Source organism: Bos taurus, chromosome 14 (genome assembly GCF_002263795.3).
Source record: "Bos taurus isolate L1 Dominette 01449 registration number 42190680 breed Hereford chromosome 14, ARS-UCD2.0, whole genome shotgun sequence".
NCBI classification, from domain to species: Eukaryota; Metazoa; Chordata; class Mammalia; order Artiodactyla; family Bovidae; genus Bos; species Bos taurus.
Window position 1 is genome coordinate 76,543,072 of NC_037341.1, and position 17,366 is coordinate 76,560,437.

At 44.8% G+C, this 17,366-nt stretch overlaps 1 protein-coding gene across 1 annotated transcript in view; it reads right to left on the minus strand.

Moving 5' to 3' along the window:
• Nucleotides 1-17,366, minus strand: part of ATP6V0D2 (ATPase H+ transporting V0 subunit d2) — a 56,109-nt gene that overhangs the window by 12,885 nt on the left and 25,858 nt on the right. The window contains 2 exon segments of the mRNA NM_001046101.1: nt 358-437; nt 1,623-1,801. Coding sequence (NP_001039566.1) covers nt 358-437; nt 1,623-1,801 — 259 coding nt within the window.

A 17,366-nucleotide genomic window follows, 5' to 3' on the forward strand; every position in this document is an offset into this window, starting at 1 on the left:
GGGGTGCCATTGCCCTCTCCAGGGGATCTTCTCGACCCAGGGACTGAACCCACGTCTCTTATGTCTACTGCATCGGCAGGCGGGTTAGCACCACCTTGGAAGCCCAGTACCACACAGCTGAGCCGATCATTGGTCAATAGAGTGAAAGTATTGGTCATCCGGTCATGTCCTACTCTTTGCAACCCAGCAAGAATAATGGAGTGGGTTGCCAGTTACTTCTCCATGGGATCTTCCCGACCTAGGGAGGCGAATTCTCTACCAGCTGAGCTGCTAGCGAGTAAGTGATATCTAATGAAGAACTCTGGTTACAATGTATTATGTAACAAAGAAGAACATCATATTTGGGAAAACAGTTACCTTGTATAGTTTATTCCGCAGGATTTCAATATTCAGTTCATCTAGAGCATTTTCAGAAGTACAGTCTTGAAAGAACGGAGCTGAAAGCAGAAATTATCATACAAAATACATCAAAATAGGATTTTACATTGTAGAAAATGTTCTGTGAATGTGCCACCCTCTGCTCACCCCGGACTAGGACACTGTAGAGTGAGGGCGATCGACAGCCTCACTGAAGCTGACAATGACGGTGACGGGGAGTGATTACCGAGGAAGCACTTGCTCCGTGCGAGCCGCCAGTAAACACTGGATACACTTGAACATATTCAGTCCTCACAACCTTGAACTACTCACTTCATGGTTTCCGTTTTTGAAGTCCCTCCCCACGTCAGCCGTAGTCACCATTTGCGACCTTACTATGTGACAAGTATGTAGCTGTATTCAAACTGTCCTAGTGTTTAAAACTCTTTGATAGGGAGAGAGTATTGTTTTCAGAATGAGGAAACTGGGGTGAAATGAGTTGTCCCAAGTCCCTTGGTTGGGGGCGACAGGGCCTGGTTTCACGCCTGTGGACCTGGGTTTTCAGACTCACCGTCTTTCTGCCGTGCTATGCTCCTGGAGCAACCGACACTTAATAATGATGTGATTACTTTTCTTTTTAAAGTTTGTTTTAAATGGCAACTATTATGATGAATGATCAACAGTGAACTGCTGTTATCTAGGTTTCCTGACAATGGAGATATAAAATGATTCCTTCAGCATTTTAAATGCTGCAACTCTTGTCAGTGCCAAGCTATGATGACATTAACATTTATTTTATCACGGCTTCAGGTTGTTTGACGGACACTCCTGAGCATCTCAGAAAAAAAATGGCATTCCCAAACTTCTTAAAACAAAGTGTTTCCCAGACACAGCCTTATACAGACAGAAATTTAAAATGAAAAGGTAAGGATTAATCAAAAAAGGAAAATTTTTTGAAAAATTACAAGTTTTATTATTTATTTGCTGTGATCAGGAGTGAAGCCCATGGGTTTGGAGGTTGGAAGATGAGGCCTGGCCTGTCTCGGCTACCAGTGGTCTGTGTGGGATCTGGGGTGGTATCACATCACTTGTCTTGATCTGAAAAAGGAGGGAGCTGGACCAGAGGATTCTGCATGTCCCCTCCCCTTCGAGGAAACTGTACAGTGTGACACTGTGTTCATGGAGACAACTGCGACGTGCAACTGCATTTTCTAATAGTGTGGTAACACACGCAAGCAGCTGCACAATTACTTATGCACTCGTACCTAGGGGTGTCTCGACCAGAATGGCATTGAAGAGGTCAGAAGGTGTCTCTGCAATGTTGACTGCCTCCATCTCCGTGAAGTGGCCCAGGGGGTGGCACTTCACCAGAACATCCTTCACAGGCTTGTTCTGCAGCGCGCCGTTCATCAGGAGGATCACATTGTCGATCATGTAACTGCAGCTGGTGTGGAAGGAGCACTCGATCGTTAGGACTCGATCATTAGGAAAATGACTGCATGAGGATAAGGAGCATCCCTCGGGTTAAATGAAAGCCACACACACACCGTTCAGGCACATACCTGTTCACGAAGGAAATTACATCTCCTTTTATTTTAAGCTCCAGTGTATGACAGATGTGGCTGCGGTAAAATACTTGACTCCCAGAGGGAACTGTAGTTTGAAAAACCATATTCATAATAACTGACCGGCGGAACCACGTAGAAGATGACCCTACACACTAATTGTCGTATGTGGGGCATGGGGCTGGGGGCAGAGAGCCGCAAGGGTGTAAAATGGTTTGATTTCTCATGATGGACTATGGACTGACAAAGTTGAGAAACAGAACTGAAGGTTTCTTTCTACTTTAAAAACTGACTTTTGAAATCTGTGACGAAGCCCCATCACTGAGGATTCAAAGTTTTAAGTATTTAAAATATGACCCAGCAATCCCACTGCTGGGCATACACACTGAGGAAACCGGAAGGGAAAGAGACACGTGTACCCCAATGTTCATCACAGCACTGTTTATAATTGCCAGGACATGGAAGCAACCTAGATGCCCATCAGCAGATGAATGGATGAGAAAGCTGTGGTACATATACACAATGGAGTATTACTCGGCCATTAAAAAGAATACATTTGAATCAGTTCTAATGAGGTGGATGAAACTGGAGCCTATTATACAGAGTGAAGTAAGCCAGAAAGGAAAACACCAATACAGTATACTAACGCATATATATGGAATTTAGAAAGATGGTAACAAAAACCCTGTATACGAGACAGCAAAAGCGATACTGATGTATAGAACAGTCTTTTGGACTCTGTGGGAAAGGGAGAGGGTGGGGAGATTTGGGAGAATGGCATTGAAACATGTATAATATCATATATGAAATGAGTCACCAGTCCAGGTTCGATGCATGATACTGGATGCTTGGGGCTGGTGCACTGGGACGACCCAGAGGGATGGTACAGGGAGGGAGGAGGGAGGAGGGTTCAGGATGGGGAACACGTGTATACCTGTGGTGGATTCATGTTGATATATGGCTAAACCGATACAATATTGTAAAGTTAAAAATTAAAATAAAATAAAAAGGAATAAAATTAAAATATTCATTTTAAAATTAAAATGCTTTATTTATTAAAAATTAGACTGTTCTGGTCTTTTTCTCTTATGAGAGAGTGAGCTTTCTAGCCTCATCCCCCTCCCAGAACCCCAAGCGTCCGTAGATTCATACTTTATGTGATTTCTTCCTTCAATACAAAGCCCTATATTCCAAGGATGTTCCAAACAATGAGGTGGAGAAGTAAGAGAGACACAGTCGCCTCCTTTGTTGAAACATAGCTAAGGGAAGTACTGGACAAGGATCCACTGGGGTGCCCTGCAGTGCAGCACACAGGCTGCGTAGATTGCGGGGTGGTGCGCGGCTTCAGAGCCGGGAGTTTAAACCTGTCTGGGATCACGCTGATGAGATGGCTGGATGGGATCACTGACTCCATGGACATGAGTTTGGGTAGACTCCGGGAGTTGGTGATGGACAGGGAGGCCTGGCGTGCTGCAGTCCATGGGGTTGCAGAGAGTCGGACACGACTGAGCGACTTGAACTGAACTGAACTGAACTGGGATCAGACTTCCTAGGGAGTGACTTCAGGCTGCAACTTGCAGAATGAGTAAGAGCTGTCTAAGCAAAAGAGGCTGGGAATGGGGCGAAAGAATGCTTCCAGGCAGAAGGGAGAACACATGGAAAGCCCCAGAGGCAGAGAGCCAGGAACAAGGACATCCTTTTGCCTGAGGCTGAGTGCTGGAGGTGGGGCCCAGACTGAACAGGCGGGGTCCTGAAGGACAAGATGAGGAAATTAGATCGAAGGCCCTGGGAGACGCTGAGTGCCTTTTAAGGACAGGGGAGAATTATGATCTACATAGACAAAATAGGCATTAAAACAGAAGAGGGAAGCACACTTTAGTAAAATGCTTTTCAAAAGTTATACTGCATTTTTATTTAATTATGATAATCACACTGTGATGATAATAGGTACTATTATTAATGAAATTTTACAGACGAGCATCTAGAGGCCCAGACAGGTAAAAAATCTCAGCCATGATGACACAGCTAACAGATGAGAGAGCTGTGTGTCAAACTCGGTCTGATCCTGGAAGCTTTCTCTGAATGCTCAGGTTATGTTGTATTTAGTTGTCAAGGATGACACATCGGTTTCTGGTTTTAACAGTTAGAAGCTGGAGCCATTTGTTGAGATGCGAGTGTTGGAGGAAGAGCAGGTTATAATAGGAGCAGGTTTTGGGCAGAGTGAGCTCAGATGCCCAGGAGGAGACCCCAGGCAGGCTCCAGACATCTGAGTCCTGAAGACAGCGGTGGGGCAGAGACGGTCAGGGGACCGGGTGCAGCATGGGGCGGGTGGGGGCGGTTTAAAGGTAGAAGCAGGTGTTTGGGAGTGCTTGAGGTCACACCTTCAAGTGCACCTCGAGAGTTCCATCCTGAGAACTCTGGGGAACCCCAACATTCAAAGCCCTGGATGGAACCTTAGCAGGAATGACCAGACGGGAGGAAGAAAGCCACAGGAGGGAGTTCTAGGACGTTTCAGAAAGAAGAAGTCAAAGGCCACAGGAAAATCAAGGTGAGGTGAAGTTGCTCAGTAGTGTCTGACTGTTTGCGACCCCATGGACTATAGCTCCTCAGGCTCCTCTGTCCATGGGATTTTCCAAGCAAGAGTACCAGAGTGGGTTGCCAGTTCCTTCTCCAGGAGATCTTCCCAACCCAAGGATTGAACCCAGGTCTCCCACATTGTAGGCAGACGCTTTACCCTCTGAACCACCAGGGAAAATCAAGGTGGACGCTAAAGCCAAGTGTTTTCAGGATGCAGCCACTAAGAGGCCCTCTAACGCCAGAGTGAACACACGTTCAGGGGGATTTGCTTGTGGAAGGGAAAGGGCAGAAGGCAGAAACCTGGCCACTGTGTGTCTAAAACGAGTGGGAAGTAAAGGGGTTTTGTTCGTTTTGTTTGTTAAAAGAGTTCACACTACAGGGCAGCGGAAGGTAACTATATGGAGACCTAGGGGCTGAAGAAACTTTGGACTTCCAGTTTTGGTGTTTTTTTCCTAAAGATGGGAGCGAAGAGAACGTGATTAAGAGTGGAAGGGAAAGAGGCAGCGAGAGGCTGAGGTGGAAGAGACGGAAGGGACAGCTAAGCGATGAGACACAGTCCTCGGGTTTGACAGCGATGGGACTCAACCGCTGCACAGTTTAAGCTTGAAAACAGAACACCTTTCAGGACTTCCCCCGGTGGTCCAGTGGTTAGGAATCTGCCTTGCAATGCACAGGACTCGAGCTTCATCCCTGGGCAGAGAACCCGGATCCCACATGCGACAGGGCAACGAAGCTCCCGTGCCTCAACCAGAGTCCGTGTGCTGGAAACTAGAGTCCACACACAGCAGGTCCCGCCACAGCCAGAGAGGCCCACGCACCTCAACAGAAGATCCCGCAGGCCGTGACTAAGACCAGACACAGCCAAAACTGGATAGATAAATGTGAAAAAGACCAAACCCACCTTTCACAGGATGAAAATAAACCTGTCCACTCAGAAGCACAGTCGCTGGATTCTGGCTGCCTGGGTCACGGACTTCCTGGACAAGAATGCATTTCCAGCAGGAAAATAGTCTCCTACATGGCACCTGAACTTCTAAAAGTTATCCCAAGAAAAACTTTACCTAAAGAAGTTTAGAAGGAGGCACGTATCCCTTCATGAAATTGTGTAACTATGAAGTTTCTTCACCCCTCCAAACAGCAGTGCCAAATTTAGACAGTATAGAATTGGAGAATCCTTTTAATCTCCTGAAAAGGATATTAAAATGGAAGTGCTTATTTAACTGTCCCTTTATGGCTCAGAAGCTATTACCTGAGAGGGGAATTGCCAGCACTTAATAATCTTAGCAGACTCCAGATATTTAATTGTTCCCCATGGCACACCTGTGATGCAAGGGAGCTGCCAACATTCCCGATTTGCGGAGGACTATTAGACCGACGCTGACGGGGGCATACAGTCAGTGAGAAGTCAGCCCACAGGTAACAAAACTCAAGCCCACGCCTGTACAGCGCATGTGGGCGTGTGCACACGTGTGTGTGTGTGTGCACATGTGTGTATCGGGTGCTTTTTTTTTAAAGTTAACAGAAAGGCTAGGTCCTACATTGCAAAGAGAAAGGCATGCGGAGATTGAATTGCTTTATTTCAACTCATTTAAGTTGGCCTTGTTTTTAAGACAGGATAATAATGGCAGTTCTCATAGTTTCGTTCGGAAAACGAACTGAGAACTCAAGATTGGACCACGGCAGGGGAGAGGTGTCTCCTTCCTCACCTCCAGCGCGCAGGCACCGGTTGCATAATGAGTGGCGGTTTGGGGTGGACGGGGATGATATGCCCGGAAGACAGCTTGTTCTCTCCAGACTATGATCCTGATAACCTTCAGGGCCATGCCTCCAGCGGTTAGGAATGAAATCTCTAATGGGTCACTTGAGTCATGTTTGAGTTTAAAGTCACCTGGGTGCTCACCTAGTTCAAACTCCTCATGTTTCAAATACTTGTGCTTATAAGTAGTAACAGAGCCGAGACCCATGTCCCCTCAGTTGGGTCAATGTTTCTCCCACTCATGGTCTAGACAAACTTTCTCATTGAGCCCCTTCCAAATGTTTTCTTCTATAACTCTGACATCGGCACCTGTGAAAATCATGAAGTGAAGTGAAGTCAAATTCGCTCAGTCATGTCCAACTCCTTGTGACCCCGTGGACTATACAGTCCATGGAATTCTCCAGGCCAGCATACTAGAGTGGGGAGCCTTTCCCTTCTCCAGGGGATCTTCCCAACCCGGGATCAAACCCAGGTCTCCTGCATTGCAGGCAGATTCTTTACCAGCTGAGCCACAAGGGAAGCATGTGAATGAACCTAAACTTGTGAGAGTAAATGACACGATTTCAAAAAGTTTAGGTTTTAGAAAGACTAATTTTTAAGAATACCAACCTTTCTTGAGGTTGTCAACATGTGTCAGGCATTACATCCAATACACGCATGGTTCTACTCAAGACTCCCCACCAGTCAGTGCTTAAGGGCTACTTCACACAGAGCAATCAGGCTGTGGGGGTTCCACGCCTTGTCCAAGGTCACATTGCTGGAGAGGGGCCGGGCTGGGAGCCCCCCACCAGAGCCCGGCTCCATGCTGGATTCAGACAAAGCAGCTTCTCCCAGAAGATAGTTTAATATTTCCTTTTGGACTTAGTGTTGTTCTTTTTCCTTCTGCCCCCCAACTTACTTAAGGATCTCGAAGCTAACTAAATTAACTTTCCTGTGATATAACTATCAAATTCTGGGCTAATATAACAGTTGCTAAATGGTCAGACACTAGAGAGAGCCATAATTTGGTGTTAGTGGAACTGTTCTATGAATAAAAGCTTTAAGTACTTAAGTGTCATTAGCAGCAGCTGAGAAATGACCATCATTCCCTAAGCACTCTGGCGTGAGATAGGTAAAGAGAGAGAGCTCTTTTAAGAATATAGTTAGGAGAGGTTCAGAAGAAAGTGGTCACGTCCTTTCTGAAGACACATCTACTAACATGGCTGCTGCTGCTGCTAAGTCACTTCAGTCGTGTCCGACTCTGTGTGACCCCATAGACGGCAGCCCACCAGGCTCCCCCATCCCTGAGGTTCTCCGGGCACAGGGCAAAGCCAGAGGATTTGACAAACCCTTTAGGCTTCTCTGGTCGGATTTTGTCTGAGCACGTCATGCACCATTTGACCCCCTGCCTGAAGCACATTAATATTCAAGGTGTATGAAAAGGAAAACACTCATCAATAGAGTGAAATGAGGGGAAAAGAGATTTCAATAAATTTCTAGAAGCTCTCAAACAAGTAGAATTTTATTGATGGCTTTAGAGCAATGGAAGTCCCTGATCAGAAGGTACATGTGATAGAGCAGCTGCAGAGTTGGGAAACTGCCATGAAAGGTGTCAGGCCTGGACTGGTTCAGGAACAGCGACAATTGGTTCAAGGCTGTAAGGCAAGGGGTCAGGGCAATTGACTACAATAATTTTCCAGGGGTGTGACCTCCCAGGTGGGGTAGGGCAGCAAGTCTTAAGAGTGTTGCCATGGAACCACATGAAACAATTGCTGAAAACGATGCACCAGCTCATTTACTTTAAGTTGATACGTAAAAACTTTTATTGCAAGCTTAAATACTGCAAAGATATTTCTGGTATATCACAGATGTCAGTATTTAAAATGAAACTGTTAAATCAGTCAAATTAAATTATTCAGTGAAGTGTCTGGATACTCACTTGCTATAGGCTGATTTTTGTCCTCCTAAAATTCATGTTGAATGAAATTCCAGCAGAACTATTCAAATCCTTAAAGGATGACGTCATCAAGGTTTTGCTTTCATTACGTCAGCAAATCTGGAAGACCCGGCAGTGGTCACGGACTGGAAAAGGTCAATCCTTATCCCAATTCCCAAGAAGGGTGGTACTAACAAATGTACTGACCACCGGACAATTGCACTCATCTTCCAGGTTAGTAAGGTCATGCTTAAAATCTTGCATGCTAGGCTTCAGCATTATTTGAACCAAGAACTTCCAAATATTCAGGCTGGGTTTAGAAAAGGAAGAGGAACTAGAGATCAAACTGCCAACATTCGCTGGATCACAGAAAAAGCAAGGGCATTTCAGAAAAACATATATCTCTGTATCATAGACTACACTAAAGCCTTTGACTGTGTGGATCATGACCAACTTGGAAAGCTCTCAGCAAGATGAGAATACCTGTATGCGGGTCAAGAAGCAACAGTTAGAACCCTGTGTGGAACAACCGATTGGTTCAAGACTGAGAAAGGAGTATGGCAGGGCTGTCTGCTGTCACCCTGTTTAACCTATACACTGAGCACATCATGAGAAATGCCAGGCTGGATGAGTCACAAGCTGGAATCAAGATAGGCGGGGGAAACATCAACAATCGCAGATATGCAGATGATACCACTCTAATGGCAGAAAGTGAAGAGGAACTAAAGAGCCTCTTGATGAGGGTGAAGGAGGAGGGTGGAAGAGCTGGCTTAAGACTAAATATTAAAAAAACTAACATCATGGCATCTGACCCCATTTCGGCATGGCAAATAGAGGGGGAAAAGGTGGAAGTAGTGACTGATTTCCTCTCCTTGGGCTCCAAAATCACTATGCACAGTGACTGCAGCCGTGAAATCAGAAGATGACTGCTTCTTGGCAGAAAAGCAATGACAAGCCTAGACAGTATGTTGAAAAGCAGAGACATCACTCTGCCGGCAAAGGTCCATATAGTCAAGGCTATGGTCTTCCCAGGGGTCAGGTATGGTTGTGAGAGCTGGACTACAGCTAAAGAAGGCAGAGCACCAAAGAACTGATGCCTTTGAACTGTGGTGCTGGAGAAGACTCCTGAGAGTCCCTTGGACTGCAAGGAGATCCAACCAGTCAACCTCAAGGAAGGTCAACCCTGAATATTCACTGGAAATATTGATGCTGAAGCTGAAGCTGAAGCTCCGGAAGTTTGGTCATCTGATGCAAACAGATTACTCATTGGAAAAGTCCTTGATGCTGGGAAAGATTGAGGGCAGAAGGAGAAGAGGGCATCAGAGGATGAGATGGCTGGACTACATCACTGATGCAATAAGCATGAACTTGGGCAAACTGGGATATGGTGAGGGACAGGGAGGCCAGGTGTGCTGCAGTCCATGGGGTTGCAAAGAGTCAGACACGACTGGGTGACTAATCAACAAAAAATTCATGTTGAAGCCCCAGCCCCAGTGTGATGGTATGTGGACTTGGGGCCACTGAGGCTGTTAATTAGGTTCAAGTGAAGTCCCGATGGTGCAGCCTGCATGATTGGGTCAGTGCTCTTCTAAGGACAGCCACCCGGCATCTTGCTCTCTCTCCTGCTGTGTGAGGGCACAGTGAGGAAGAGAGCCTTCACCAGGGGACCAGATTGGATGGCACCTTAATTTTGGACTTCCGTGCCTCCACAACTGTAGGAAATTAAAGTCCAATTATTCAAGTCACCAAGTCTGTGCCATTTTGTTATAGAAACTCAAGCTCACTAAGACACCACCACTACTCAATTACAAATACATAAACAGAAAGAAATTATGTTGTTCTTTTTTTTCCTAGAAATGTTATATCTACTTCAATTCGCTGATGAAATTTTTACACTAATATAGCGTTTATGTCTTTATGTTGAAAGTCTTTTATGTCTCTCTATAACTCTCTACACATATAATTAAACACTAATTTTTCATTTCCTGTGATCATAGGCTTCAGATGTTAGAAGAGGTTTTATGAGTTATTATTACTGTTACTACCATGTGGATACAACAATATGGGATAAATTTTTAATTGAAATTTATTTATTTTAATTGGAGGTTAATTACAATATTGTATTGGTTTTGCCATACTTTTTAAAGCTTTTTATCTTGAAATAATTATAGATTCCCTAGGAAGTTGCAAAAATCGTACAGAGAGGTCCTAAGTCCTCTTCACTCAGGTTCCACCAGGGGTTACATCTTCATGGCTGTAATGTTAGCATTAGACAATTGACATCGATCCTCTGCACGTGTGTAGTTCTGTTACTTTATCCCATGCGTAGATTGGTGCAGGCACCACCACAATCACGGTACGGAGCTCCCTCGTCATCTGAAGACCTCCAGCGCACCACCCCTTCATTGTCCACCCTTTTCCCGTCAACCATCTCCTCGCTGTAAAGTTTAGCCACTCAGTCATGACTCCTTGTGATCCCGTGGACTGTAGCCCGCCAGGCTCCTCTGTCCATGGGGATTCTCCAGGTCAATAAGACTGCAGTGGGTTGCCATGCCCTCCTCCAGGGGATCTTCCCAACCCAGGGTTTGAACCCAAGTCTCTTGCATTGCAGGTGGATTCCTTACCATCTGAGCTACCTGGGAAGCCCATCTCTGAACCTCTGGCAAGTACTAATTTGTTCTCTCTATAGCTTTGCCATTTTTGTGAATAATATTTAACAAGAATGATATATCATGTGACATTTTGAGATTGGATATTTTACTTCAGCTTAATTCCCTTGAGATACATGTAATACATACAAGCTGCTGCCTGTAAATAATGTAAATATGGACACTTGTGTGTCAGTGTTTATGTAGAAATAAATTTCAGTTTATCTGGAATAATGCTTAGAAGTGCAGTTTGAGTTGTATGGTAGCATATGTTTAGTTCCTTTAGAAACTGCATAAATCTTCTCTCTTAAAACTTCTCCTTACCTTCCCTACTTATAATAGAACTGTCTTAACTATTTCCTCCATATACAGTAAAGACCACATCAGAAAAATATTAATTTTTGCTTCAACTGTCAACTATAATATAGAAAATCAAGAGGAGGAAGTCTGTTGTATTTACTCACGTTTTCCTCCTATTTTATTGTTCTTTTCCTGTTGTTTCCAGATTCCTTCTTTTATCATTTCCTTTCTGTTTCAATAATTTTGTTTAGCCATTCTTTAAGGTAGGTCTATGGGCCACAAATTCTTAGTTTTCATTCTTCTGAGGCTGTTTTGAGTCACCCTTCATTCTTGAAAGATGCCTTCACTGTATACAGAATTCTGGGTTAAGATTTCTTTCCCTTTAGCATTAAACAATGTTACAACCCTTCCTTCTGAACACCATGGTTTATAATGAGAAACTTACCATTGTTCACATCACTTTTCCCCCACGAATATCACAGCTTTCAGGCATTTTTGTGTTTGTCTTTTGGAAGTTTGACTATGATGTATCTTGGCTTGGGTTTCATTGGGTTCCTCTTATTTGGGGTTTGTTTAGTTCTTGAATCAGTAGGCTTGTGTCTTTTGCCAAATTCTGAGGGTTTTCAGTCATTGTTTCCTGGAACAGTTTTTCACCCTTTCCTCTCTTCTCCTCTCCTTTGGGACTCACTGCTGCTTTGCCTTGAGTCCCTGGTGTGATGGACGGTGGAGCCGGGGGAGTCTTAAAGGGTGAGGAGGGAAAAGTTGGAAGCTTGAAATCCAGAAGCTTGGAGAAGGGCTCTGCCCCCACACCCCCCAGTCACCCCTGCAGATGAGTTCTGCACCTCCACCTGCAAAGCAGAAGCCGGAGGAGCCACTTCCATCGCATTCTATCAACGGAGCCTCCTGGCAGCATAGTTCATGACCGCCTGTGCCAGCACGGGCACCCGGCTGAGGTGGTGTCTGCCAGACCCCTCCACCGAAAAGGCCCTGCCTCCTCTTTCCATACTGTCCTCTTTGGAAGTCAAGCATAAGAGGTGGGAAATATGGCACCAGCCTTGAGGATGCAGTGTCTACACAAATCATTCTGCAAGGGAGACTTGTCTTTTCTCCTGCCAGGGTCCTGCCCCGGCTGATCCAGGGTATTCGAAGCGGGGACGGCGTCGGCGACCTATTTATTTAAATATTTTATCAAAGATATAAAGAGTAATAAGATGAGGATAGCTCAGTAGGAAAATCTAGTGGAGAAAAGAGGCCGAGTAGCTTGGTTTACACGGGAGACCAATAAAACTTCAAGGCAAGAAGTGTGCACCACTTACGTAGGCCGCAGGCATCCTTCCGTTCTCCCAAAGGAGAGGAGACACTGAGGCCTCCCCGGTCAGATCTTAGAAGCCCAGGCATAATTAGCAAGCATGGTGGGTTCCGCGCTCCAGATGGAGACTCAGCCAGAATTTGAGAGAGAGAGCGACATGGGGAGACCAAGTTTCAGTGAACAAGGCCCGCACTTTATTTTCCAAAGTAGTTTTTATACCTTAATTATGCATAGAGGATAATGGGGGAAGGGGTGGAGTCATGCAAGGACAGCAGTTCCTGGTTCTAATCGAAGCCAGGCTTTCAAACTTATCATATGCAAAAGTTCAGGTGATTTACATCATCTTCTGGCCAGGAGGCCTGTTAACATTTTAAGGAACTTATTTTTCTCTAAAGGTGATTATTCTAAAGTCAGGCACCAGCCTCCAAAAAGCATTGGACAAAGCTGCATTCCTACAGGGCAAAGGTGAGGTGGGCTCAATCAAAAAAAGAATTAACTCAAGAGTCCAAGGTTACAAACATTGAGGCTACTACTTACATTTCTATACACCCATTATATCAATCAATACACTGCCAAGGACACAGTAGGTAAAGAGTATGGAGACTTAGCAGGAAACATTGGCCCAATAAGTGAAAAACCCTTCACCAATACAATTTCTAATCAATCTTTTAACTACTCAAAGGAATCTGTGTTTAGACAGTTTAGAACATCTCCTGCCTCTCACAGTTGGGAGGCTCTGAACAATCACATGTGGCCGGAAAAACCTATCCAGGCAGGCTAGAGGATTTCCAAAGGAGTTTGTAGGTTAAACACTGTCACACCCAGGAATTATTAACTGGAGCTGTAAGCTAACTCTTTTTTCAGAGAGAGGTAGTGGGGGACAGCCCCCCGTAAAGTCAGAGGTGTAGGTGAGAGCACAAAGCAGAAAGTAGGCAGACTCTGGTTTTGGGGGTAGATGCTCGAGAATTTCCAGGGGAACTCCTGAGGCTCGATCCTGCCTTTGCGTATGCCAAGCCTCCTTCCTCATGACCTTTGCCACGGGCGGAGCTCACTCCCAGCATTCTCCCTCATTTATTAAGGTAGCCAATCATTTACTTAGACCAGGATGGTCTTAAAAAATATTTATTTTATATTTTGGATGATAATTCAGTATAACTTCCCTTAATTCGCTGCTCGGATTGCTCCAGCTTTGGCCCCTGGAGCTCCTGCAGTCTGTTCCTGTGAGCTCCTTTAACACACCCCAAAGCACTTCGGGTTCTTTTGTTTCATTTTTCACATCCTCATATTCTGGTCTTACAAGATAGTTCAAGTTCATCTTGTATATTTCTCGCTCCAGTCCTAGAATAGCTGTTTCTGCAAGGAATGTCGGTTCCCTTTACGGGGGAATGGTTTTAGAAACCAAGATCTAACAAAAAAGCTGAAAATATACCCATTAGACTTAGCAACTAGAGTGGTTTTGAGGGCATGGTGGGGTCGGAACTAAGACTGAAGTGGGTTGAGAAAATAAGTGAGAAGATAGGAGTAGAGACCACCCTTTTTTAAGAAGCTTGGCATCAAGGGGTGGGAAAGGGCAGAATATCATTGTCTTCACATGATTGCTGTGCAAATTAAATCAAATCACACATATGAAAATAGTTTGTAAATAATCAATTATAACAGTAAAAGGAGGCCAAGCTTCGAAACAGATAAGCCTAATTCTAAGCCCAGTTCTGTTACTTAAAAACCATTTTAAAAAGAGCTCCATTTCCTCAGTCTCAAATGGAAATATTTATTCAACTTGAACTGCTGGCACCAGGATTAGTCATACATATGAAAACTCTCCTCCAGTAAAGGAGAGTCACATACCCTTAGAGGAAGCTAATTCTCTGTAAACTGGACCTTGGAGGAAGAGGAGGGAAAAATTAGAAGCTGTATATATAATATTTAGTGTAAAAATTTTGCATTGTTTATACTCTTTCATCAAGCCTGAGATTTCTATATCTCTATACTTTCACACTTGCTGCTGCTGCTGCTGCTGCTGAGTCGCTTCAGTCATGTCTGACTCTGTGTGACCCCATAGACGGCAGCCACCAGGCTCCCCCATCCCTGGGATTCTCCAGGCAAGAATACTGGAGTGGGTTGCCATTGCCTTCTCCAATGCATGAAAGTGAAAAGTGAAAGTGAAGTCGCTCAGTCGTGTCCGACTCTTAGCAACCCCATGGACTGCAGCCTACCAGGCTCCTCCGTCCATGGGATTTTCCAGGCAAGAGTACTGGAGTGGGGTGCCATTGCCTTCTCCGACTTTCACACTTAGTTCTAGTTAATAGAATCCTTTTAAAATTTACCTATTGCTCTTAGAAGACAAGGGATTAACCCCTGGTATGGCATGGAGATATGAGGCTGAAGGCCTCAGTCATCCGGGAGACAGACCATCCACAGGGCATAAACCACGACACCTGTTGGGATATTGGCCCTCAGGTCTGATTTACACCTTTTACAAAATCTGTCACCAACCTGTTCTGCATCTTATTAGAATTATGCTTGTGTGGTCATCGTTTCATATGAAGTCTCTGTTAAGATATCTAAACTTCAAAATGTTTAATGTTTTCTCTTTGGAAATGTAATCACTAATTTCAGAACATGCTGGTTAACTCATCATAAATGATAGCTGCTTTTATGTATAAAAAAGCCTGAACCCCTTAGTGTAGATGGAAGCTCTTCATGACTCAGACTGAACTCCCCCTCCAGGCGCGGCTGGATAGGAAATAACTTGGTGAACTTGGAGATGGGCAATAGATTCATCATCTCAAAGCACTGTGACTAAGGTCTGGCTTCATCACGGGAGGCACACCCTGATATCAAGACTGGTTCCTTCTGCCTAAGCGGCCGGGTCAGCATCCTTTCATCTGCAGCACGTCACATGGTGCTCTCAGCGTCAACGTTCTGTTCTGGGTGAGGAGGAGTGTGATATGTTTCCGGGTCATGCTTGTACATATGGAAAACACAGGAAGAGGGACATAAAATGCACAATTCATGGAAGGTATGGGGGGAGGACGTGTGAAATACATTCATTTCAGTTCAGTTCATTCGCTCAGTCATGTCCGACTCTTTGCAACCCCACGAATCGCAGCATGCCAGGCCTCCCTGTCCATCACCAATTTTCGGAATTCACTGAGACTCACATCCATCAAGTCAGTGATGCCATCCAGCCATCTCATCCTCTGTCGTCCCCTTCTCCTCCTGCCCCCAATCCCTCCCAGCATCAGAGTCTTTTCCAATGAGTCAACTCTTCGCATCAGGCGGCCAAAGGACTGGAGTTTCAGCTTTAGCATCATTCCTTCCAAAGAAATCCCAGGGCCGATCTCCTTCAGAATGGACTGGTTGGATCTCCTTGCAGTCCAAGGGACTCAAGAGTCTTCTCCAACACCACAGTTCAAAAGCATCAATTCTTCGGCGCTCAGCCTTCTTCACAGTCCAACTCTCACATGCATACATGACCACAGGAAAAACCATAGCCTTGACTAGACAGACCTTTGTTGGCAAAGTAATGGCTCTGCTTTTGAATATGCTATCTATGTTGGTCATAACTTTCCTTCCAAGGAGTAAGCGTCTTTTAATTTCATGGCTGCAGTCACCATCTGCAGTGATTTTGGAGCCCAAAAAAATAAAGTCTGACACTGTTTCCACTGCTTCCCCATCTATTTCCCATGAAGATCCAGATGCCATGATCTTCATTTTCTGAATGTTGAGCTTTAAGCCAACTTTTTCACTCTCCACTTTCACTTTCATCAAGAGGCTTTGAGTTCCTCTTCACTTTCTGCCATAAGGGTGGTGTCATCTGCATATCTGAGGTTATTGATATTTCTCCCTGCAATCTTGATTCCAGCTTGTGTTTCTTCCAGCCCAGCGTTTCTCATGATGTACTCTGCATAGAAGTTAAACAAGCAGGGTGACAATATACAGTGTTGACATACTCCCTTTCCTATTTGGAACCAGTCTGTTGTTCCATGCCCAGTTCTAACTGTTGCTTCCTGACCTGCATACAGATTTCTCAAGAGGCAGGTCAGGTGGTCTGGTATTCCCATCTCTTTCAGAATTTTCCACAGTTTATTGTGATCCACACAGTCAAAGGCTTTGGCATAGTCAATAAAGCAGAAATAGATGTTTTTCTGGAACTCTCTTGCTTTTTCCATGATCCAGCAGATGTTGGCAATTTGATGTCTGGTTCCTCTGCCTTTTCTAAAACCAGCTTGAACATCAGGAAGTTCACGGTTCACATATTGCTGAAGCCTGGCTTGGAGAATTTTGAGCATTACTTTACTAGCATGTAAGATGAGTGCAATTGTGTGGTAGTTTGAGCATTCTTTGGCATTGCCTTTCTTTGGGATTGGAATGAAATTTGACCTTTTCCAGTCCTGTGGCCACTGCTGAGTTTTCCAAATTTGCTGGCATATTGAGTGCAGCACTTTCACAGCATCATCTTTCAGGATTTGAAATAGCTCAACCAGAATGCCATCACCTCCACTAGCTTTGTTCGTAGTGATGCTTTCTAAGGCCCACTTGACTTCACATTCCAGGATGTCTGGCTCTAGGTCAGTGATCACACCATTGTGATTACCTGGGTCATGAAGATCTTTTTTGTACAGTTCTTCTGTGTATTCTTGCCACCTCTTCTTGATATCTTCTGCTTCTGTTAGGTCCATACCATTTCTGTCCTTTATCAAGCCCATCTTTGCATGAAATGTTCCCTTGGTATCTCTAATTTTCTTGAAGAGATCTCTAGTCTTTCCCATTCTGTTGTTTTTCTCTATTTCTTTGCATTGATCGCTGCACTTATTTCATTCCTCAGCAACAGCTGATCCGCCTTAACAAGCCCGCCAGTTCTTTGCTGTCACACAGACAATGGGGCTGGGCTTCTCAGGCGGAAGAATCTGGCTGCCAGTGGAGGAGACGTAAGAGA